Source organism: Salvia miltiorrhiza, chromosome 7 (assembly GCF_028751815.1).
Source record: "Salvia miltiorrhiza cultivar Shanhuang (shh) chromosome 7, IMPLAD_Smil_shh, whole genome shotgun sequence".
Classification (NCBI taxonomy): domain Eukaryota; kingdom Viridiplantae; phylum Streptophyta; class Magnoliopsida; order Lamiales; family Lamiaceae; genus Salvia; species Salvia miltiorrhiza.
This window is the reverse complement of record NC_080393.1, coordinates 10,398,902-10,423,479: the sequence shown is the minus strand read 5'-3', so window position 1 is coordinate 10,423,479 and position 24,578 is coordinate 10,398,902. Positions and strand designations below refer to the sequence as shown.

General features: G+C 32.5%; 1 protein-coding gene and 1 long non-coding RNA gene across 2 annotated transcripts; one reads left to right on the top strand and one right to left on the bottom strand.

Annotated features, from left to right (window-relative positions):
* Nucleotides 1-8,376: 8,376 nt before the first annotated feature.
* On the top strand, nt 8,377-9,998 carry LOC130992509 (uncharacterized). Its single transcript, XR_009091303.1, has 2 exons — nt 8,377-8,416; nt 9,373-9,998. It is a non-coding gene; the product is annotated as an uncharacterized LOC130992509 (long non-coding RNA).
* Nucleotides 9,999-15,219: 5,221 nt separating this feature from the next.
* On the bottom strand, nt 15,220-18,680 carry LOC130992508 (clavaminate synthase-like protein At3g21360). Its single transcript, XM_057917164.1, has 3 exons — nt 18,255-18,680; nt 17,867-18,120; nt 15,220-15,880 (listed from the first exon to the last, which is right to left on the bottom strand). The coding sequence occupies exons 1-3, from the start codon at nt 18,615-18,617 to the stop codon at nt 15,517-15,519; spliced, it is 981 nt and encodes a 326-aa protein (XP_057773147.1). The 5' UTR covers nt 18,618-18,680; the 3' UTR covers nt 15,220-15,516.
* Nucleotides 18,681-24,578: the final 5,898 nt, after the last annotated feature.

The window sequence follows — 24,578 nt, the reverse complement described above, 5'->3', positions numbered from 1 at the left end:
TGATTTGGGGAGGAAATTAGGGCTCCCATTTAGTCTTCATCCGTGATTTTTGAGAGAGAAAAATGGATGATGGGAGGTAGTAGTCGAGGAGCGGCGCCCTCGGTCGGATACGGCCTCGCCGGAGCCGGTGGGAAGACGGACAGAGAGAGGATTGCGGCGGTGAGCGTGATGGAGAAGATAGAAAGAGCCAGGTCCGATTTGGGGAAATTTGATGGGGGTTAGGATTTTGATTTTTTATAATATTATTAAATGTTAAAAATAATAGATAACGGTCTTAAGGCGCTCATATATAACGGTTAAAATAACCGTTATAAAAAGATGTTCATAGATAACGGTCGGCATAACGGTTTTGTAGTACCGTTATGTATGCAACTAATAGATAACGCATAAACATAACGCATTTGTTCAAACCGTTATCTATGCATTTAGACAACACTACATAGATAACGGATTTTCGAAAAACCGTTATCTATTCCTAAAAGTGCGCTCATACATAACAGTTTTTGAAAAAAACCGTTATCTATGTACTGTTATGTATGTAAACTTTTGTAGTAGTGAACACTTCAAAAGAACAACTTCCTAAAAATCAAATCAACATTTAAATTGTTTTAAAAAAAATGAAAATAAATCAATGAAATTAATCAACTAAATCTGATAATAAAACTAAATTAATAAATACCTTAAGTGTTCATCGTGTATAAATACTGGTACAACTGTCATCAATCATAATTGATATTAAGAGTATAGGATATTAAGAGTATGGAAGAATAAAGAAGACTTGGAGAAAGAATGAGAGAAAATTAAGAACAGAAAATAAAAGATTAAAAACAAAAAGTAGAAACACACGACTACCTAAATATCCATTTCGTGAATATCATCTAAGTTTAATTAAGTAATCCAAATCGTACATATCATATAGGTTTAATTAAGTAATTGCTAAAAGACAAATGTAACCTTAGACTAATGGAAAAGTAAAAGAAACGGATGTTTAAAACTACTAACCCCATTTTAGGCGTTGATTTTTCCAAATTAATCATATCCATTAGATCTTCAAATTTAAAGGCTAAGATGTGGTTCCTAGTTCTCATGTTAAAAGAGGTTTTTATTAGAACCTCTTCCTATATATATATATATATGTGTGTGTGTGTGTACGTGTGAGTGTGTTAATATATTATATCTATATATATATATATATATATATATATATATATTTATATTTAATGAATATATAGTTTACTTTTAAATTTTGTATTTTGATAAAATTAACAAATACAACCTAGCAAAGGTGAAATTTAAAATTTGTCATGATCAAGGATCATAACATTTAAAAATTTGTTTATTTTATTTTGTTTTTGCATATTTTTACTATATATTAATATTTTTATATTTATATTTTTTTGTTTTAACAATTTAATGCAATTACAAAGATTAAACTTATATTTGTTCATTTTAGAACTCTTTAGCTTAAAATATAAATTTGTAGATAAATAATTATATATATATATATATATATATATATATATATATATATCTTAAAAATAGAATTTCTAATATGGTTTACATTTATTAAATTTTTAGTACGTTTTTGCATGAATTTATTATTATTATTATTATTATTATTATTATTATTATTATTATTATTATTATTATTATTATTATTATTATTATTATCTAGTGTAGACGAAATTGATATAAAAAAAATAGAAACAAAAAATTATTTCTAAAAATAGTAAGGTGATTTTTGACAGGAAAACATAATTTATTATTTTTTAAAGTGGTTGAGCTTATATATATATATATATATATATATATATATATATATATATATATATATATTGTCAAATCATTCGATCTCTCTAGGGACATTGACGATCTCAAATGCGTTTTCAACGATTTTAAAATTGAGAAGCTCCTTTTAGTATAACATTATGTCAATCACTGGCATTGTCAGCATAATTTTATATTTCGATTTGAACTTTGAAGTTTTAATATAATATAAATTTGACAATAAGTTATATTGCCCAATATTTTTAATGAGCTGGAGCAAGTTCAACAAAAGGAAAAGAAATGAAACTGATCGGAAGGGGAATAAAAGGTTTGGTTACTTCATATTAGGTCTAAGATGAGGATATATAAAAAGAATCTAAGCGAGTGAAGACTATAATTTGTCAACTAAATAAATCAAAATATGAAAACATGCAATATCAAGTTGTATACCCTCTTCATTCATGAAATATTTTTCTAGCTATTTTTCTATTTTCCTCTATTCACAAAATATTTTTCTAATCTATTTTTTAAATAATTTCACTAATTATCACATATTTACACATATTGTCACTAATGCACTTTGAAAATAATTCCACTAACTACCGTCACTTTTTCTAATTTACAGAACATATTCTCTACTCACCAAATATATAACTATTTTTTCTTAAAATCCGTGTTGTCTCCTCTTAGGAGGATGATTATTATGGATGGAGGGAGTACATAGATCGATACCAAAGTGCAATTCAATTGATTAGACAAATTTTTTCTAATCATTAGATCGAAAGTTCAAGTCATCACATGGGAAACGATGAATCACTATTGATCAAAAGTTCAAGTCACCAAAGGTTTATATTTGGATCCCCTAAATAAAAGTTTTAATAAGTTAAAAAATATCTCTAAAAAAAGTGAAAAAAGTTAAAAGGAATAAGTTTTAAACATATGGATCATGGATGAACCTAATTCATACGTGAACCAGTGTTAGTTATCGCATTGTCGATTTGCAAGAGCTGTCAAATCTCTATGAAGGGTAGTGTTGATATGATTATTTCAATTAATCCTCACGAACACTTAATATTTTTCATATGTATAGTCGACCTCGATTATATTTTTTCATTTATAAAAATGAATGCATGCATGATTAGGGTATAAATTCCAAACTCCCATCTCCTAACTCAAAAAAAAAAAAAAAAAAAAACGTAGGTGTTGCATCATATCAGTATAAGTGGTCAAAGATTGTGACAAATTAATTAATACAATGCCCCAATATAGAGCTCCCCCTCTTTAGGTTTAATCTCATATTTTAAAAAGTGAGGTGTGGATTCGAATTTATTTAGAAATAAAGATCAGTTGTGGAGTAGTAGGTATGTGTGATCTTATCCGGCCCCCCAAATATCATTGAGTAACGAAAACACTGATGGACGGTGGTTAAAATCCGTTCGAATATTCTGTCTCGATATTAATGCACCATTTGATTAACTATATTATTATTATATAAAATAAAATTTATTATTATATAATATAATAAATTATAAATAATATTTATAATGTTAAAAATCACATACCCTAATTCCAAGAAAACAATCATAATAATTAATCATTACACAAAAATTTAAAATTTGATTTCTTAAAATAATTATAAACCATAGTGTTGAGTCGACTTTGAATCTCAACAACAAATTGTGAAATAATGAAGAAACCGAGCTAAGAAACCAAAGAACTTGAAAATGTGGAGAGATATATGAAAGAATTATGATTGTTTTTTAGACTGGAATCGCTTATGAATTTTTAGCATAAGTTTCCTCTTTCATAGTCTATCAACTAAGCCTAATACCAATTCCTCATTAACGAAAGTCCCTTGGATTCAGCCTCGTCAAAACCTTTCTAGCAAAAATTCACTAAAAAAAAAAACACCAATAAATGATAAAGAGTACTTGATCTAAATAATTATGATTGCATGTATTTTCTATCTTTCAAAGATGACGATTCTCTTTCAAGGTTGTCATGTCTGATATGTGTCTTCGAATCTGCTAACTAATTGTCTTCTTCAAACCTGACTTTTACTTTCTTCAGGACTGACTTCTTAATTTGCCTTCTTCAAGGGCTGATTTTGTTGACTTCTTTCAGGGTCAGGGCTGATTTTGTTATTCGCTCAACTTTGCTACGCCATATGCTTCTATTTTTATCTGTAACGATATTTGAGATATTTCACTATAATTGGTAGTTTTGATCAGAAATTAGATATTCGGTTTTTAAAGCCTCTATTTCTTAATTGAAGATGTGTAGAGCCTAATTCATCAATGGGAATACACAAAACCACCCACATCACCCAGATAGAGAACAAGAAATTTGAAATTGAAGAAATAAATAAAAGAATAAATTTTTTATGACATTTTAGTGATCCCATATTTTTTTAAGTGAGAGGGTTCCAGTAGAAATTGTCAGAGACTTTGTCGCGTTGCTTGATTGGCTTGTGATCTAATCTTGAAAAATAGGATGATATGATCATACCTACATTGGATCTGTAACTATATTTGGACACATGGACAGCATCAATATAATTTATTCTAATGAGGCCCGATTTAATTTCAAACCGTGGGCCCCGCTAAAATAATGGATATAGGCACATAATGAAACACAGAAGTTCCATGCTATTCTATAATTTCAAAATTTTATGTTAGATTATTGATACTCCATATTGCATGTATTTCAAAATTTTCAGAAATTTCGTTAATGATATATAGGGCATAGCTATATAATTTTTGTTAGTTACGTGCCCTAATATGCGATTATATATGATTCACGTAATAAAAAGAAGGGGAAATTGCAATTTAATAATAACTAGTACGCGCCCATCCGTGCGATGCACGGCGGAATCGAAATTAAATGATATTTTAAATATATATATATATATATATTAAACATAATTAAAATATAAATAAATATAAAATATAGTTTAAAATAATATCAACTAATCAATAAAATGTTAAATTTAAAAATTTAACTTTCAACTATGTATAAAGTGTAAAGATAATTATAGTTATTAAATAACTTTAAATTATTTAATAACAAAAATTAATATACACATTATTATTATAAAGTATTCCACATAATAATAAATATATAAATATTTTCATACACAGACATAAATAAAAAAGTTGTAAAATTATAACAAAGAAAAAGAAAAAAAAATATTTTAAAATTTTAATAACCTATTCATTTTAAATTTATTATTAATGATTTTTATATCATATTAAAGATCTTGTTATGAACTTAAACTTAAGATGCATATTGAATATTTTTTAATGAATCAAATTTGACGATATTTAGAAAAGAATTAAAAAATTAATGAAAGAAGAGAAAAAAAATGGAAGAAAAAAATAGAAAGAGAAAACTCCATTTTTATATACTATAGATATCACTCCAGCATATTATAGCTAAACTATCAATATTTAAAATTTACTAATAATTAATAATATAAAAAATTGTTATAAAATTGAATCTACATGTAATTCTCGAAAGAAAAAAAAAACTACACTATAGTTGCAAGCCCACATGTCTTATCCAAAACAATTCAAATAATAAATTGGAATTGGAAACAAAGCAAGATAAATGAATGAATCTCTAAACCTAATCTCACGGAGGCGCAACCCCTTTCTTCTTCCTCCCACTCATGTAATCAGTCAATACTGCCTCCATATTCCGGCCAGGTTGTCGCACCCTACCTCCACTCAAGAACTCATCCATCTATAAAAGTGCAGCCGTCCTTGTGAACCCAAAGAATCTCTGTTAGTGCTCGGAGCAGCCACCAGTTAAGATGAGGCGAATTTGGCGAGAGAAAGGCATTTAGCCTTACGCAATTAGACAGAGAATGTGCATTATGCTATTCCTTTAAAATTCTTGTTTTCTTCTTCTATAATTTCACTGTTGCTTTATCTTCTACAATTCATCACCTAATTCTACTCATTCTTCTAATTTGTATAAATATTATTGTTCAAATTGTAATTTTCAAATATCTCATAAGGTGGGTTGCATTTGCGGACAGTAAAATTTAAATATGGGTTTTTGTTGTTCATAACCGTAGCGATGGATTCTGGGTAGCAGTTGGAGCAAAAATTCTACTCTATTTTTTGGTTTTGGTTCTTGATTGGAGATGTGATTTCTTCCGATCTGCTTTTCATTTTGTTCCTCTACTTTAATCTCTGGCTTATCAGAAGAAGAATCGAAGAATAGGCAGATGGATTAAATGATTTTGGAGAGAGGTTGGAGATTTTCTTTTGCAGGATGAAATTGTTGTTGTTTTCCATTGTTAGGAGAAAATTTGAAACAAAGTAAGTGGAGGAGTTCGTGTTTCGTATATGAAAAAAGTTTGATATTAAATTGAGAGAAACGTGGGAGAGAGAAGAAAACGTATGAAATTAACAGAAATATGGAGAGAGAAAATATGGCAGGTAAAATTTTACGGTTATACTGCTCTTTTATATTATATAATAATAATAATAATAATAATAATAATAATAATAATAATGTTATTGTTAATTAAGTTTTTATACAATTTACAAATTAGACCTTCAATTTCCAGTGTATTAGAATCAAACTTTGCTTATTCCATTGTCGGACAATGGAGATTATATAATTAGCAAATTGAACATCCACGAACGAATACATAATTTCATCGAGCCAACTTTCGAAAAAAGTACTTTATGATGAAAGGCACTGTGGCTTCAAAACGCTCAATCAATTTTGAGTTTTGATGTTAAATACACGTCTAAATCTTAATGCACGTTTGATAGTCCTTATGACTAAAAACAATTAAATAAATTTGGATTATCTATGCGTTTGGGATTCAAATTATTAATCAAGAGAGTATGGATAAAATCAAGATTCTCGCTTATTTCACTACTACATTTGCATCCCGTGCAATACACGAGAAAATATTTTTTATTATATATATATATATATAGAGAGAGAGAGAGAGAGATAATAGGGCCGAATGGCCCTACTGGGCATACAAAATCAAAATTTAGCCTCAAATCTTAAAACATCAAATTTTAGCCATTAATTAGGCGGAATGCCTAATTTGCCCTTCCATCTCCAACCAAGTAACAGTACGTGTGATCCAAGCTTCCCTCCTCTCTCTCTGTCACAGCCCAAAACCGTTTACTACCTTTGCAAATTTTATTTGAAAATTTTTATATTTTCGAGATATTAAAAATATAAATCTATGAGTCGAGTTTGTGGAGAATTATCTAGTCGCGCCCCTAGCTAGATGTATGACTCTAAATTCTAGGTTATACCTATAGAAATAAAGTTTTATATTCTAAAATATTTTTATATAAATTTGGGCCTAAATAAATTTATTTACTTAAATATATTTATCATGGACATTATATTAATTTTGGATTAAGAATAAAATATTTTCATAAATTTTGTTAGTGTTGGGCTTATTGTTATTAATGTGCCAAATTCTTTTGCAATGATCCTAAAACAATTATTCAAGTTTCAACATTTATAGTTTATTAATGATTTCAAGGATTTGGATACCTTATTTTCGTATCTGCAAATTAACAATTTCTACTCTATTTATTTACATTTGTTTAAAGAAGTCTCCAAGCCAGCCATTCTTATTTTCATTCTTATCAGATATCTAACCGCCCTAATTAGATAAATGACTTTGAACTATAGATTATATTTATAAAAAGATACAAATTTATATTATCAAATATTTTTAATAAATATGTTGGGCCATAGTTTTTATTCTTTTTCTATGATAATTGGGTTAAAATTTTATTATTTGAAAGCCCATTTATCATCTTTAAAGCCCAATTATTATTATAAGTCCATATGTCCTTCTTTAATTAAAATGAGATGATACGTGGTTCAGTTTTTCCTTAGCCACATATTCGGACTTAATCACCTTCAGTCACCTAATTTTATTCAGCCACGTATCACTCACTGCTATCACATTTAAAATTCACCCAAATAATTTGCTAGGTTTCATTTCATCAAAATTTTCCAGAGCACAAATTTCATTCACGTTAACAGACTTCTCATTTATGATATTTCCTTCACAAAACTTCAATTGGCAATTTTATTGTTTCTGTGAGATTTCATGTTTTAATTCATCACAGCAAATTACTACGTTTTTCTTTCATTCTCATTTATTTTGTGAAACAAAACAAGCCCATTAAACCAAACCCCTCTGTACATATGCACATAACCAAAATTCCTTAAAAAGAAAATCTTTTATAAGAAATCATTTTGGATAAATTCTTTTACGTAAGTATTTGACAAACACTACAGTAGCAAACTTTGAGCATCAAACTTTGATTTCCAGCAGCAAACTTTGATTTTATCTTCAGCTATATTTTATTCTGAAACTTAGAAAGCAAGTGTAAATTTCCTCAGCCACCATCTGTTATCATCTGCAGCAAATTTTGATTTTTTGATTCCTCCACAGCATCAAACTTTGAATTCTACAGCAGGAAATTTGATTTCTTTCACATTCAAAACTTTGAATTCTACAGCATCGAACAAGTATTTACTTCTCATTGCTGCCGACGTAACTTCTCCTATTTATACCTCAATCCATCATCCTTATTTCTATCATCCCCAATTCGCAGCAACTGATTTACTTCACTCATTCAAGCTGGTAATTTTAATAACTTTTGTAAAGTTATTTCATTTCAAGCATATCAATAATTTTCTTCATTTTTGCCAAAACCAAGGCTAAACAGCAAAAACTTTGTTTTCAAAATCCAATCATGCATACATCTATTTTTCTGTAATTTTATATATATTGCTAAATACATGAAAAAGAAAATAGAAATAGAAGGGATGGGAATTGTTGGTGAGCGGATGCTGGACAGCCGGTGAAGCGCGACATCGACAACCCCTATGTTGATGGCCGCCGGACGGAGGGCGCGAAGCAGGAGACAGGGGCGGCGGCGCTGTAGTCTCGGGTCGCCGGAGAAGGCGCGGCCGCGGTTTCAGCTGGTGCGGCGAGGACAGGGGCAGGAGGAGAGTGAGAGGGAGACTAGAGGTGAGGACAAGGAGAGAGGGCGGCGGCGGCAGTACTGGAAGGGGAGGCGACTGGGCGCGCCTCTGTCGACACTGGGACGGCGGTGGTGGCGTTGCGTTCGGCCAGGAGAGAGGAAGGAGGAGGAGTCGCCGGCCTCCGGCCGCGGCTTGGCGCGAAGAGGAGAGGGAAGAGAGAGCGGCAGAGAGAGAGTGAGGAAATGGGAGCTACGCTGCGTATGTGTGTGGTGTGAATATAAATTAGGGTGAATGGAAGGGAAATGGGCTTGGGCTGGCTAATGGGCTCAATTTATTTAAGATAGTTGGGCTCAGTTTAATTAGTAATTGGGCTCATAGTTTAATTTTCATGGTCTTGCATTTGCATTATTTTTCAAAGGATGTTTTAATAATATATTTAGACTTGAATTATTAATTTAAACTTAGTTTTTAACTAAATTTTGAGCCCAAATCTTTTTATAAGAAAATATATTTTATTACTTAAATTTATTATTTTTATATGATCCAATAATCTAAATTATTTTAAAGTTCAAATAGGCCCTTATATGTTATTATTTGAATTTATCTGACTAGGTGCGGCGCGACTAGGATATGAATTTTAATTGTATTACTCAAGTTAGCATTCAAGTTGAAGTTCAAGTTCAAGTTAAATTTCCAGGTGTGGGATTTATTTCAGTACATGCACGTGGTTAATATTTGTCCATTTTAATATTATGTGTTTACCGTATGTGTTGTAAAAATATTTATCGCTAGGGGCCAGCATAATTGGTCCAGGACTTCACCGTCCTTGGTATGCCACAAAGCGATTTCATGTTACAGGGTTGCAACCATTATATTGTCGCCAGGGGCCCACATATAGGGTCCGGGACATTAAAGTCCTTGGATTGCCACAGTGCGTATGGAATTTATGTTACGTTATGACAATATGTGTTACCATTTTATTAACATGGACAATTATTGCATGTTCCCACACTGAGTGTACCCTGTATGCTCATCCCATATTCAACAGTTTCAGGTGATTGATATCGGAGGCGCGTGGAGAGTCGAATGGGCGCGTCGAGTCTATTTAAAGATAAATGTTTCTTAAAATATATTATGTTATTTCATGTGATATCTTTTGGTTATGTAAACTCTGAAATTCTATACTATTTGAGATTTGTGTGTGATTTATTTAAATAAATGTTGTTATATTATTTTAATGTCATGACTTGTTTAATTTATATTTAAATTCATTTCAAATATTTATTTAAGAATTTATATCTTTACGAAAATATATACATGGATACATACATAATTTTTAATCATATAAAGATTTTATTTTGTTATATTTTCCGCTGCTAAAAAGATATTATTTTATATTTAGAGTTTTTCCTTAGTAAAAGTTATTAATTAGTTAATTATTTTTCTGACATCTTCATGTCGTGCTTTGAAAATAAAGTTGTTAAATTTATGATTTCAAAATCAAGATTTATATTTGAATACATTATTGAAAATTTTTGATATCTTATAAATCGTTTTTAAAAGTGCTTTAAAAACCAATTTTATTTAAAGGTTTCTTTTTCTTAAAATTATTTTCGAAAATATTTATTTTAAAAGTGAGTTTTAAATTATTTTAAAAGACTTCCGCATTAAATATTTATTTAAATTTTATATTTAACTCCTTAATTAGATTAGGGTGTTACACTCTCTCTCGCGCGCCCTCTCTTTCGCGCTCTCTCTCTTCCGCGTCAATGATGAACGGCAGAAATCGGTCGTGATTCCGGCGGCGTGCTTCCCTCCTCTCTCTCTCTCTTCCGCGTCGATGAAGAGCAGAAATCGATCGCGATTCTAATTCCGGCGGCATGCTTCCCTCCTTCCTCGGCGGCGGCGGTGGATCTGATCTGATGAGGCGGCGACGGTGGATCTGATCTGATCGTTGCGCCGCCTCCTCCATCGGCAGATCTTATCTCCGCCTCCTTCGATTTCAGCCATCGACTGATCTGATCTGATCTGATCTGTGCTGTGCTGCACGTATGGCACTAATAGTGCCATAAGTGCCATAAGTGCACACTTCCCCTAGGGTTTAGATATTCTATTTAGGGTTTAGATTATTCATTTGGGGTTTAGATGTTCCATTTAGGGTTTAGATTATCCATTTAGGGTTTAGATGTTCCATTTAGGGTTTAAATGATGTTGTTGTTTCTGTATTTGTGCTGATGACCATTTTACTTAGTTTTATTTTGAATTTCGTTGGCACTTATGGCACTAATAGTGCCATAAGTGCCTAACCCGACCCGGCACGCGACCCGCGTGCCTGATCCTACCCAGTCCGCCTCATTAAGGGCAAAAACGTCCAAATCAATAAAAATGGCCAAAATTTGTGTTTTTTCAATGTGTGGCCATAAATTGTGTTTTATGCTTCATTTTGGCTACTTCAAAATTTTACTCTATATATATATATATATATGGTTGAGTTCAATAGAGAATTATCTTTTTATTCATTATGAACAAATCTATTCATTTTTCGAACAGATCAACATAAGTAATGAACAGTCGTATTTAGTAAAAATAAAGAAAAACTCGCCACCAGTAGGATTCGAACCCTTGGCAAATTGTTGTTCATGTGACATTGATCTGTTCATTAAAATTATAGATCTGTTCGTTTTTATTTTACGAATTCTCTATTCTCCACAATATTTAGTTTCTCTGTTGAACCCTTCTCTCTCTCTCTCTCTCTCTCTCTCTCTCTATATATATATATATATATAATTAATTAATGCTAATTCGATTATCATACTCATAAATATAATAAAAATTTATTTTAACTAAATATATTTGAATTGAATATTAAAAAATAAAAAAGAATTTATAATTATAAAATTTGATATTATGAAAAGAAAAAAATAAGATAAAAAAATAAAATAAAATACTAATAAAAAAGAATTAAAATTACATTTTTTCAAAAAGATGAGAGGGGAGAGAGAAATTTATAAAATTTTAATAAACAAATTTAATTTGTACATTTTAAATCAAATATTTACGTAAAAAAAATATATCAAATTAAATCTCTTATCGTGATCTTTAATTTGATATGCATATTAAATATTTTATAATTAATCGAATTTCATAATTTTGGAAAGAAATAAAACAACAAATAAGAAGTTACAGAAATAGAAAATAAAAAGAAAAATATAATTTAAACATAAACCTTCAATTTTATTAGAACTACAAAATTGTCACTCAATTTTGAAATTAATTTCAAATTGGAAACTGTCTTTTTAATGTAGTATAGATTCCTATTTGAAAAATAATTTCAATTTATCCTGAAGATGATTAATCTTAACGATATAATCATTTATTAGTATTATCATAAGTCCAGGATAAGATATGTATCTAAGCTAATACTGCTGTTTGGTATCCTGGATAGCAATCTTGAAGGTCTGAGATATAGGCCAAGCCCGTGATAAAAATATTGTTCATCTTTAGCTTAGTAATTGGTCCAAAATCCCTTCGATGTCTAGTGTAGGAGTGAGCAGTGTTCCAGATAGTGGGGGTGTCTATCTAGTTTTCATTTTCTGATTTTGGTGAAAAACGGAGTGGTGAGTTTATATATGTGAATATCATTTAATACTTCCTCCGTCCCTGAAATAAGTTCCTCTTTTTCCTTATTGGGACGTCCCCAAATAAGTTCCTCTTTCTTTCTTTCCATTTTTGGACAACTACCTCACTACTAATAATACTTTATTTATTCTCACTTTTCAATTTTTCACCACTCTCAATACTAATTATAACACTTTTTCATCTTTTCATCACTCCTAATACTAATTATAACATATTTTTCTCTACTATCAATACACTTTACCATTTTTCTTAAAATCTGTATCATCCCCAAAGAGGAACTTATTTTGGGGACGGAGGGAGTATATTAAAATTGACGAGTAATTGTTGATCCGCAAAACTGAGAAGTTATCAACAAATAAGTATTAGAATATAAGCTCAATATCCCTTGTTATACAACTTCCACCAATTAAACCTGATCAGGATTCTTTAGATAAATGTAAAGTGATGTAAAATTTCGAAGGAATAACAAAGCTTAGGAACAAAGAACAATCGGAAAAAAAATACTTATAATTGTTAATGAAGTGAACGTATCTTTATAAACCATGATAATGACGTATTTATACTAGTTCACACGTCAGATGTATTTTGGTCTTTTTATGAAGTTCACATACATCGCATACGCTCGTGAGTGTGGAGTCTACATGATCAGCTGAACATCCTCGATAACTGATTATTTGTCTTTCTGTGACAAGGCTGCTTATCAAGGGACATGTGCCTTACATGGTCAGGCCTACAGTTGTGGGATGTAGCCATGTAATTTCACTACAATATCTAGCTCTGTGAGGATCTAACTCTGTGAAGGGGTCTAGCCCTGTGAAGGTTTAGCTCTATGAAGGGTCAAGCCCTATGAGGGGTCTAGCCTAGCCCCTGTGAAGGGTCTAGCCTTGTAGATCATTCTTATATATCCCATGACGTTGTACACATGTCATTGTCATTATTATAGTCTCAGGGCTGTCGAAACATTGGGAGTGTTCGGTTGCTAGAGATTGAATTGTCCTGAGATTAGTCGAGATTGAATTAGCTCGAGATTATTTTTACCATAAGGGGTAGGCTAAGAATCATAAGCCATGACTAATCCTACGTGGCATAATCTTGAGATTAAGTCTTGGGCCCTATTTACTCAACCAAACATAACACTCTCTCCGTCCGCCAAGATTAAGTAAAAATTACTATATCAGGCGTCCGTCAAGATTATGTCACTTTCCTTTCAAGGAAATGGTCCCACCATACTCTTTAATATTTTATCCTTACTGACATTCTTTATTTACAAAAAAACACCCCAAATTCAATCTCAACCACACATCTCATAAAGTGGTGAGACCTTTTCTCCACTACATCAAAATCATCACCAATTTTATTAAATCTTGTGCCCAAATAATTTTACATAATCTTGGCGGATGGAGGGAGTATTACATAACTAATCCTATATTATCCTATAAACCGAACACCACCTACTAACACTATAAGTAATCGTAATATAAGTCCCTCGTTAAATATATACACATATTTCCCTTAATCCTTTAGCCTTGTAATTCACAGCGCTGATATACACACTTTAGTTCTCATCACGGAGGAAAAACTAGCGACGATAACATCATGGTCGTCGACTTGGTGTTCTTCGGCTCGGTGGTGGTCCATCTGGGGACGGCGTTGCGGCCTGAGTTAGGTAGGGCTTTGATTTGGGGAGTGGGTCAACTTACCCATGAGAATATAGAAAAGTTGCGAGAACGAGGACAGAAGTGAAGGCGTGAGTGTCGGCGGTGGTTGAAGGAGAAATTTTTATCCATTGATTTTCACAAAAATGAGGCGTTAATTGATAAAATTCTAACAGAGAAGAAATAAGAGAAAAAAGAATGTTAACTGAAAAAACATGGAGGTTCTGCTTGGGATGAGAGCAGTGTTGATAGTGAGAAAGAAAGAAGATGAGAAAGAGATGTGCCTATTGAACATAGAAAGAAATGGGGTTGGGGGTGTATTATGGCATAAACAGTGACATAGAAAAAAGATTGGGGGGAGGAAGGGAGGGGGGAAAGTGTAGAGAATCAGAGAGAAATAAGATGGTGGGATGAGGAGGAAGAAGATGATGAGGATAGACGTGTCCAGTGATAACAGAAATAAAGAAGGTGCATGGGGGAGGGGGGATGGGTGGAAGTGGGGCAGGGGGTGTGCTGCGTTATATTACAATTGACTTATTATTATTATTATGATTGACTTATTCATTTTTCTTCATCTTCTTCCTTCTTTTTCTTTATTTATAGGTTTAAAACTGTAATTTCTTAATTTAATTTAAGATACCAAACAATTAATTCATGTTATCTCTATTTCATATCTTAACTATCAAATATAAATATACGATAGCAATCTTTTTTTAAAATCAAATATACGATAGCAATCTTGGTTTATCTACTGTACATATCTTATTTTTTTTATCTATCTTGATTTATCATAACTAGCCTACTAAATATGCTCTTATGGATGTTTATTTTGCAAGATTGATAAGATGTATGATTGAATATATTTATCTTCAAGAGTACAATTTCTCCAATCTCACCCTTTTAATGAGATATGAATCAAGTGATATTAGCTTAAATAATCGAAATAATCAAAGGCCTTGAGATATCTCAAAGTTTCAATCCATCTAAATAAACAAGTGATTAACCTTACTATATTTTAATTTTATCTATCAAGAGTAGTCCTTCAAAGTAAACACCCTCATTGTATTATTATTTATCTTACTTTTATTAATCAGTCTATTTTCAAACATGAATACTAAATAAGTGCAATATATATATATATATATATATATATATATATATATATCTATTGAAATGTTGAAATGCTTTAAACTTTGGGTGTACAAATATATACTCCATTCGTCCCACTCTAATAAGCTCACTTCTTTCGAGCACGAAGATTAAGAAATTTACTTTTTAGGAGAAAAGTGGTATGGTCCACACCAATTAAGTACATCTTTTTTTTTTTACTTAAAAATGAAAATAAGTCTATTCTATTGGGACATCTGAAAAAGGAAAAGAGTCTATCAGAGTGGGATGAAGGGAGTATTTAATTAGTAAGTGCTTAATTGTATATTAATTGAAGAAGCATGATGCCGTAGGACTACTTGCAGAGTGCAACTAAGATCCTACGTGGAGGGGTGAATGGTTCGCGAGAGTGAAGAACTGCAAAATTATCAATCATCAAAAGGTCCCCTTTCTGCCATGGAAATTTAATGCTTTCTGCTTCCATGATTTTGAGACAGTGATTGATTATATTTTCTGGCAAAGGGTTTCCATCGCCAAAATTGACGGTCTTTTTGGGATCATCGTTCCGTTTGCCCCCCCACGTCGTGTACGCAGTTGCGATGGAGTTGAACCATACCTTACGCGACCTTGTTTCGTCGCATTTGATGCCTGGGGTGGGCCCCGCTATCATCTTCACTCCATTCTCCACCCATTCCAACTTCGTCTTTACCTCCGCTGCCCTGTCAATTTTGATTCAAATTATACTTGGAGCCTAGACTATGTTTATCAACAACCTACCCAACATTTGATAAAAAAGTAATTTCTCTTTCTTCCACATATACAATCTATAATTCTACAAATTTTATATTTTATCAACAATTCATTATAACCTAAATATTTTTTCTTTTTTACTATTTATTACTATAATTTTTAATTGCAAAATGCCAAATGTCATTTTATCATTTGATTGAAAAAGTTGAGGTAAGGGTTGGCCTGCACATGCAGACACAACCGGTTATCCCATCATTGAGTATTTTATATAATTTTTTTGCTTAAATTTTTTGTCCTATTCAATGACTGATCGTCAGTGTTTGTGAATAAAAGTAGTCGGTTTATAATTCTAATATTATTGTTCCCTTCCGCTCTTCCCTACTTTCGTTTTGTGTTTAGACGAGTACTCTTTTTCCTTTTTACGGTTTTTCCCACTGGGTTTTCCGTGAAAAGGTTTTTTTTTGAGGTTCGGCCCTTAGTCTGCTCCTTCTGTGCTTTCAAGGGTTTTTTTGGATTTTTTCTTTTCTTTTTTTATATATAAAATCGTCAATTTAAGTAATAATTCTAATATTATTGTGTTTTGAATTTTATTCTTTTTATCATTTTTTTCACAACTTGGATTTATAATCCTTTTAGCTTCAATTCTTTAATGACACATGATTATTAAGGTTGATAGCGTTATAATTAATTTTTATTTCTTCATAATTATTAGTAAATCAAGGTAGATGCAGCTAGCCGCGTGTTGCGGCCGGATCCCAGCCCTTTTTATTATTTGTGTTTTAATTAAATTAGTGAATAAATTTTAAATGAGATTAATAATTCATAATTTGAGATTTATAAACACTAATTGGGATTAATAAACATTAATTAAAAGCTAATAACCTAATTAACTCCTATTTAATCAGTATTTATTATTTTATTTGATAAATTTGATTAATTTTGCCGAGGTTGCACTGAGGTGGGTCTCCTGTGCACCCGGGTGCAAAATGACACTAACACTTACAATAAATGACACTAACACTAACACTAACACTATTTTGAAATGACACTAACACTATTTTATTTTACAAATAATAGTATCATATTATATAAATAACACTGTCGCTAAATGACACTAATATATTAAAATGACACTAACATTAAATGACACTATCATGTTATCGAAATGACACTGTACACTCGGGTGCACCGTGCACCCGGGTGCACAGAAGAATTTGAGGGTTGCACTTGAGTTTCTTGATTTATGACAAAGACTAGCAAATGGCTATTTGCAGTGCGGACTAGGGGTGAGCAAACCCAAATCGAACCCGTTAAATTGATCAGGACCGATGGGTTCGGACCGGACTGATCCAATAAACACATACGGTCCGGTCCGGGTAAGATTTTTGGGACCGATTAATTTTTGGGTCGGTCCGGATCTAAACCCACTCGAATCCATTAAACTCGGACCGATTCATATCTATTATAAATACTTATTTAATTTATATTTTTATAATAAATAAACAAAATTTTATGTAAATTATATCTAAGATTGAAGATTCTAAATTTCATCGTATGAAATTTTTTCACGTTTTAAATCTAAAAATTAAGTGTAAAACAAGGAAAATAAAAATCTAAAAATTCGGCGGGACGGACCCGGACCGAATCAGAGCCAATGTTCGGGTTTGGTCTGTTCCAAGGTCGGTCCTCCCTTACATTTCGGTCCGAGTCGGTCCATTTTAAAAAAATTTAGGTCCTCGATCCCGACGGGTCAGTCCGAGTTGGTCCAGGTCCGACCCGATGCTCACCCCTAGTGCGGACGATCACAAAATTAATAATTAAGATTATAGATTACTTAATCCACAATTACAATTCATTATTTATGTACACTAATATTAATTTATAATTAAGATGGGCATACAAAATTTGAGCATACATATATATGACACATGAATTGGAAAATGAAGAGTGCATACCTTTGTTGAGCAACTATCTTATCTGTGGTCCGATACATAGATTTCCAGCCACGGCCGAGTGGAGATGAAAGATCGTCTTCTTCCCCCATAAATCTTGTATACATCCACCCCAATTTCTCTAATTTTTCCACGAAATCTGGGTATTTTTCTTTCATTCTTTCGTATACAATATGGCTTAAAAGTATCGGAGTTTCTCCCCGAGAAGCTGATTCTTCTTCGCAGAAGAAAAACAATTTGCGAGGGGGCGACGGCAGCTGGAACAACCACATACACACTCTTAATCAGTTTATAATGGAGCACTACTTTAATATCAGACTATTATTATTTTAATACTAGATATTATTAGAAGCTAGTTGAAGAAAAGAAATAAGTTGGAAAGATATATGACATGAGCCATTTCATGATGGAAATGGAGTTTCTGGTGAGGCGGGGCATCGTTAGCCGTGTAAACCCGGCCGACAACATGAGTCCGGGGAGCGGGGCCGCCGACGTACGGCAGCTCCTCGTAGCCGAACGCTTCAACGACGTCGTTGAAGTCGGAAGCTGTGGCTAAAGATTCGAAGCCACGAAATAGAATGGCGCCGTGCATGTGCAGAAGAGACTCCACCCACGTTTTCTGCTCCTTCACGGCTGCTGCCAAAGCAGCCGCCGATGTTGCCGGAGATAATACGGCCGGAAAGGTTACTCCGCCGTATTCTCTCTGAAACGGGGTCTTCACACTAGCGAAGAAGCTAGAATATTTTTCAGCCATTTTTTTTCTTTTTCTTTTCCTTGATCAGTTTTGGTTCGCTTATTTCATAGTGGTGATGCTCATTGCTCATATAGTCATATGTATATATAGGCATGATTGTGAAAATATGAGATATTTTGGTCTACAATTAGCCTTTTAATTAATTTATTTATTATTTTTATTTTTTTTTGAGAACCGAAGAAAGACTATCATAAACTGAAAACAAGAGAGTTCACAATTAGCTTTTTAATTTGTATTTGGGCCTTAAAAAAAAATTTGATTCTACATTTCTAAGTAATTTTCTTTTTCTTTGTATTGAACAAACACAAAGTTACACGCTTGAGACATCAATATAATTGCCCCTAGATACATAAATTTTCACTAAATTTTGGAATTGCACACCACCTTTAAAATCAGCCTGATAATACATAACCTTTGTATATTTTCTTATTTTTTCCATGGCACTTAAAATCCCCAAATTTGAAAATGACATGGATGCTGGAACGCCCACGTGAACTCTCCGGAGTTCGGTTCAAAACGATGTCGTCCTTAATTAAAGGAAAACTACGTCGTTTTTCTAAAATTTCACCTAACTTTTCTGCTTTTTCCCTTTATATATCGTCAAATTTTGCCATCTTCTTCATTTATTTATTTGATTTTGCCGTCATTTTCAAATTTGGGGATTTTAGGTGTCATGGGAAAAATCAGAAAATATACAAAGGTTATGTATTATCAGACTGATTTTAAACGTGGTGTGCAATTCCAGAATTTGGTGAAAGTTTATGTATTTAGGGGTAATTACCCCATATAATTTACTCTTCATAATTTTAAAATAATTAATTAGAATTCGTTAATAAAATTAATATTTATAATTTTCATTTAATCTGCAAATTTTAATTAATAATTAGTTATTAATTAGGGTTTATTAATTTAAAATATATAATGTCATTAAAGTGATCATAGATAAATCATTGATATAAATATATCTGAATTATAATAAATATCGAAGACATGCCAAAACAAAAAAATAAATATTAAAAAATTTGAATGATTAAATAATTATATTGATTGGTGATAAACATAGCCCAATAAATAGAGTGATTAATTGCTATGATTCACTAGCAAAAAAAAAACGTGGCCTAAAACGTAAGGAGGTCGGCTGAGAATATGCCTTTGTCTATTATTAGATTGACGGCTTAGAGCATGGTTGGTAATTTTGAACACGACACGAAAACACAATATGAAATCGTACAAAATTAATAAATTAATATTAAGTCTTATCGATTCGTATTCTTATCGTGTCAATTTGATAAGGGCACAATAATTTTGTATCGCGTTTATGTCGAATTCGTGCAACCCGTTAGAATTAATATTATTATTTTTATTAAATATTTATTTTAATTATTAGTTTAGAGTTATGATTTTTTACTTTTTGGAGAGACTTTTTTTTTCTAATCTCGTCCTTCGTTCCGTCGCCAAATAATACAAAATTCATGTCCTTCCTTATTTATTTTTATTGTATTGCTATTGAATCGTGTTTAATTGAGTTTTTACTAATTTCATATTGTCTTTGTGTTGTTTTTATGTCGTGTCAACACGATTCAAATCATATTGCTATCTCTTTTGTGTCATGTTTGTGTCGTGCGTGCTGTGTTCGTGTTCGTGTTCGTGTTCGTGTTCGTGTTCGTGTTCGTGTTCGTGTTCATGTCGAGCAATTTCTTAACAAGTCGTATTCGTATTTGATCCGATAGCAAACTTGACACGCACGATTTACCAGCCCTAGCTTAGAGCATCTACACTTAAAGGGCCTTTTTTGGGGCTAAAAAAAGGTGGACCTCACTTAAAATCCCCTCATCCGCACTCAGATACTCTAAAATTTTCATTTTCATTTCATTCAAATTAAATACATTTAAAGAATAAAAAGTTTCATTAAATTTAAATTTGAGAATTAAAAAATATATTAGAAATTAAAAATTAAGTAAAAACATTAAGATAATTGAAAAGGTTTAGAATTTCAAAATAATCAAAATTGAAATTAAAAAAAAAAAAAATCATCTTTTTACCTATCATGTAACCGCCGCGCCTCCATCGCATCCCCATTATTCATGCTTGTCTTTATTCTTCTCTGTAAACAACAACAGCACAATCGACGACAACAATAGAAAAGTTATTTTAAATTGAATTTTAATTTTTTTATTTAAGTGCATACATAGCACGCACCATAATCAAACCAGAAAGAGCAACTAATAGCATACACAGTGGGGTCGACTTGATAGTTGACTTGATAGAAGATGGACCACAATGAGTAAGGAGGTCACAGTAAAATGATTTGATAGCTGACTTGATTTTTTTAGTTTTGATTTTTGTATTTTTCATTTAAATTTAATTGCACAATTTTAAATAACACAATTTACTTTAAATTTAAATTGCATTAATTTTAAAATCCTAAAATTTACATTAAAAAATTACATAAATCTTAAAAATTTAAAAACATATCCTAAAATAATTATTCCGGCACTAGAGGTTCGAAACGTGCCCAAACGTGCTCGATCAAATCATTTTGGAGCTGAGCATGTATTTGCCTATCTTAGAGAAGTGTATCTCTTTGCACATATTGCTCGAAACAAACTGGGGTTGCTCGAGCACTCTCCGTCGAATCATTGCTAGATGCCCCGTGTCCTGCATCGTCATGACGTCATCTCTCCAATGGGTAGCTCTTTCACCTTCGTTCTCCACAATCATGTTGTAGAGAATGATGCAATACATCATGATGTCCTTAAGATGCTCGACGAAAGTATCCGCACTGACACCGATGGCTAATTGGCGGATAGTCACCGTACATTTCTACAAAGGCGTGAGAGAGTCCCGACCTCGTACATCACGGCTCATTTGGAAGTAAGTATCTTCACCTTGCACAACATTGACGATGCGCAAGAACAACTCATTCTGCATTCGAAAACGACGTCGGAAAAATGTAGGCCCGTACGTCGGATTGTCGTTGAAATAGTCTTGCATAAGACGTAAATGGGCAGCCTCACGATCACGGTAGATGTATTGTCGGTGATGAACAACATGTTCTAGCTCCGATTGGGAGTACATTTGAGCAATCAATTGTTTCTGCAACTGAATCTCATCGATGATCTTCTGCGCTACCCAGTCGGACGAAGACGACGAAGTATCATCGAACAATTCCGTCATTTTTTGAAGGAAAAGAGAGAAAGATTGAAGGAGAAAAAATTATTTTGTGTGTGAATGAAAAAATGAGTGATTTTTATAGATAGGAATTTAAAAAAAAAAAAAAACAAAAAAAAGTGAGAAACGGCTATGAAGCCGTTGGGAAAGAAAAAAAGAAGAAGAAAGAAATCGGCTAAGATAGTCGTTTGATTCAAATTTAAACATTTATTTCTTTATTTTTTTTAACCTTGAATAACCAAGATCAGGCCTTATCCGATAAATCGGGTCAGCCTTGAGTCCATGGAGGCCACAGTGGGGGACATAATCTGTGGGTAACTCGAGTGGTACCGATCGAATCACACACTGTGGGTGTTCTAAGGATCGAGACGGGGGTGATGCCACAATGCAGGTGGGAGTGGGAGGGGGAGGGGAAGGGGCACAAAGTTGGGCGGCTTTAGGCGGTAGATAGAGCATGGGTTGTGCACATGGGTTGGATCAGCTAAAACTCACTTTAGATCCAACTTAAATTTCAATATAAAATTTAAAATTATGTTTCGTTATATAAAAATAATGCTCATTCCGTTCCATAAAAATGTACTCCCTCTATCCCGTTGAAGCTGAGATATTTATTTTGGGCACAAGATTTAAGGAGTTAATCTTTAGTTCTTTAAGTATGTTGTAAATTTGTGGTTAAATAATTACTAACTCCATCCGTCCCATTACAAATATCTATTTTCCGTAATGAGATGTTATATTACAAATGTTTCATTCATTTTTAGACAATATATATTCTCTCTTTATACCTAATATAAATAATTTCCATCAACCCACTTTATCTATTATATATACATTTCTTAATTTTCGTGCCTAAAAATAATAGTGGTAGGATATTTGTAATGAGATGGAGGGAGTATGTAATCAATGATGTTGAATTATCTATAAATTTAAAATTTAAATTAATTAATCTATTTTTTATTTTTAATTCATAAATAATTAAAAAAACAACCACCCCAAACCACCCAATAATATAATGTCAAATGGGTTATATATTGAAGGGCAAATTGCATGAAAATACCCCACTTTATACCAAAATCTGGTTTTTTGACAATCTTTTCAATTGTAGCAAAAATTTGAACTACCTTTCAATTTGTTGCAATTGACTTCCGGAGTAATTTTTCGGCGAACTTAATGCTGATGTGGATTCCCGTAAAGTTGATGTGGCACGCCTCGCCGGCTACTCAAACGACAAATTGCATGAAAATACCCCACTTTATACCAAAATCTGGTTTTTTGACAATCTTTTCAATTGTAGCAAAAATTTGAACTACCTTTCAATTTGTTGCAATTGACTTCCGGAGTAATTTTCCGGCCAACTTAATGCTGATGTGGATTCCCGTAAAGTTGATGTGGCATGCCTCGCCGGCTAATCAAACGAAAACGTCTCTAATTACCTTAAACGATGTCGTTTTCCACGATTTTAAGCAAATTACAATTTCTAGTTTTATATATTTGTCGATTAGGGCTTCAAATGTCCTCATTTCTTCTCCCAAATTTTCTCATCTCAGTTGAAATTCTTGTTCCATAAATTTTCTAAAGAAAAAAAAAACATATGAATTAAATAAAGAAACAATAGGGCCGGATGGCCCTATTGGTGATTGAAACTTAAATTTTGTCCACAAAATTTGAAATATCAATATTTGGCCATCTTTTATGTGCTCTACCTAATCTACCATTTAATCCAACAGATCCAACAGCTTCATTTGACCCGGATCCAGATTTAGGGATTAACCCATGCAGCAACACATACACATGATTCAGCTTTCATCCTCTCTCTCTCTCTCTCTCTCTCTCTCTCTCTCTCTCTCTCTCTATCTCGCCTGCGACGTGAACTTTCATCCGGCCAATTCTCCTCTCCACCTGTTTCATAAGTTGTTGTGTTTGTATTTATGCTGCACGTATGACACTTATGGCACTATTAGTGCCATAAGTGCCAAAATGACCATTTTACTTGGTTTTATTTTGGATTTCCGTTGGCACTTATGGCCATAAGTGCCAACGGAAATCCAAAATAAAACCAAGTAAAATGGTCATTTTGGCACTTATGGCACTAATAGTGTCATAAGTGCCAACGGCAATCCAAAATAAAACCAAAGTAAAATCTTGGCACTTATGGCACTAATAGTGCCATAAGTGCCTAACCCGACCCGGCACGCGACCCGCGTGCCTGATCCTACCCGGTCCGCCTCATTAAGGGTAAAAACGTCCAAATCAATAAAAATGGCCAAATTTTGTGTTTTTTCAATGTGTGGCCATAAATTGTGTTTTATGCTTCATTTTGGCTACTTCAAAATTTTACTCTTAAATAAAAATATATTTTAAAGAGTACAAGATACTTGATGTGGGTATTTTTGTACATGATGAGAAGTAACGCCTCTCCGGATTAGTCACACTATTTGAAGCCTGCAAGATGCACGGCTCTGGTTCTTCGCATCTGCAGAATTTTGGAGGTAAGGGGAAATTGTATGAGCTCAGTCGTCCCGTTTGAGAAGAAGAATCCACCAGTTCAAAGATTTTTGCTGCAAATGAGAATTTATGGAACAAGAATTTCAACTGAGATGAGAAAATTTGAGAGAAGAAATGAGGACATTTGAAGCCCTAATCGACAAATATATAAAACTAGAAATTATAATTTGCCTAAAATCGTGGAAAACGACATCGTTTAAGGTAATTAGAGACGTTGTCGTTTGATTAGCCGGCGAGGCGTGTCACATCAACTTTACGGGAATCCACATCAGCATTAAGTTGGCC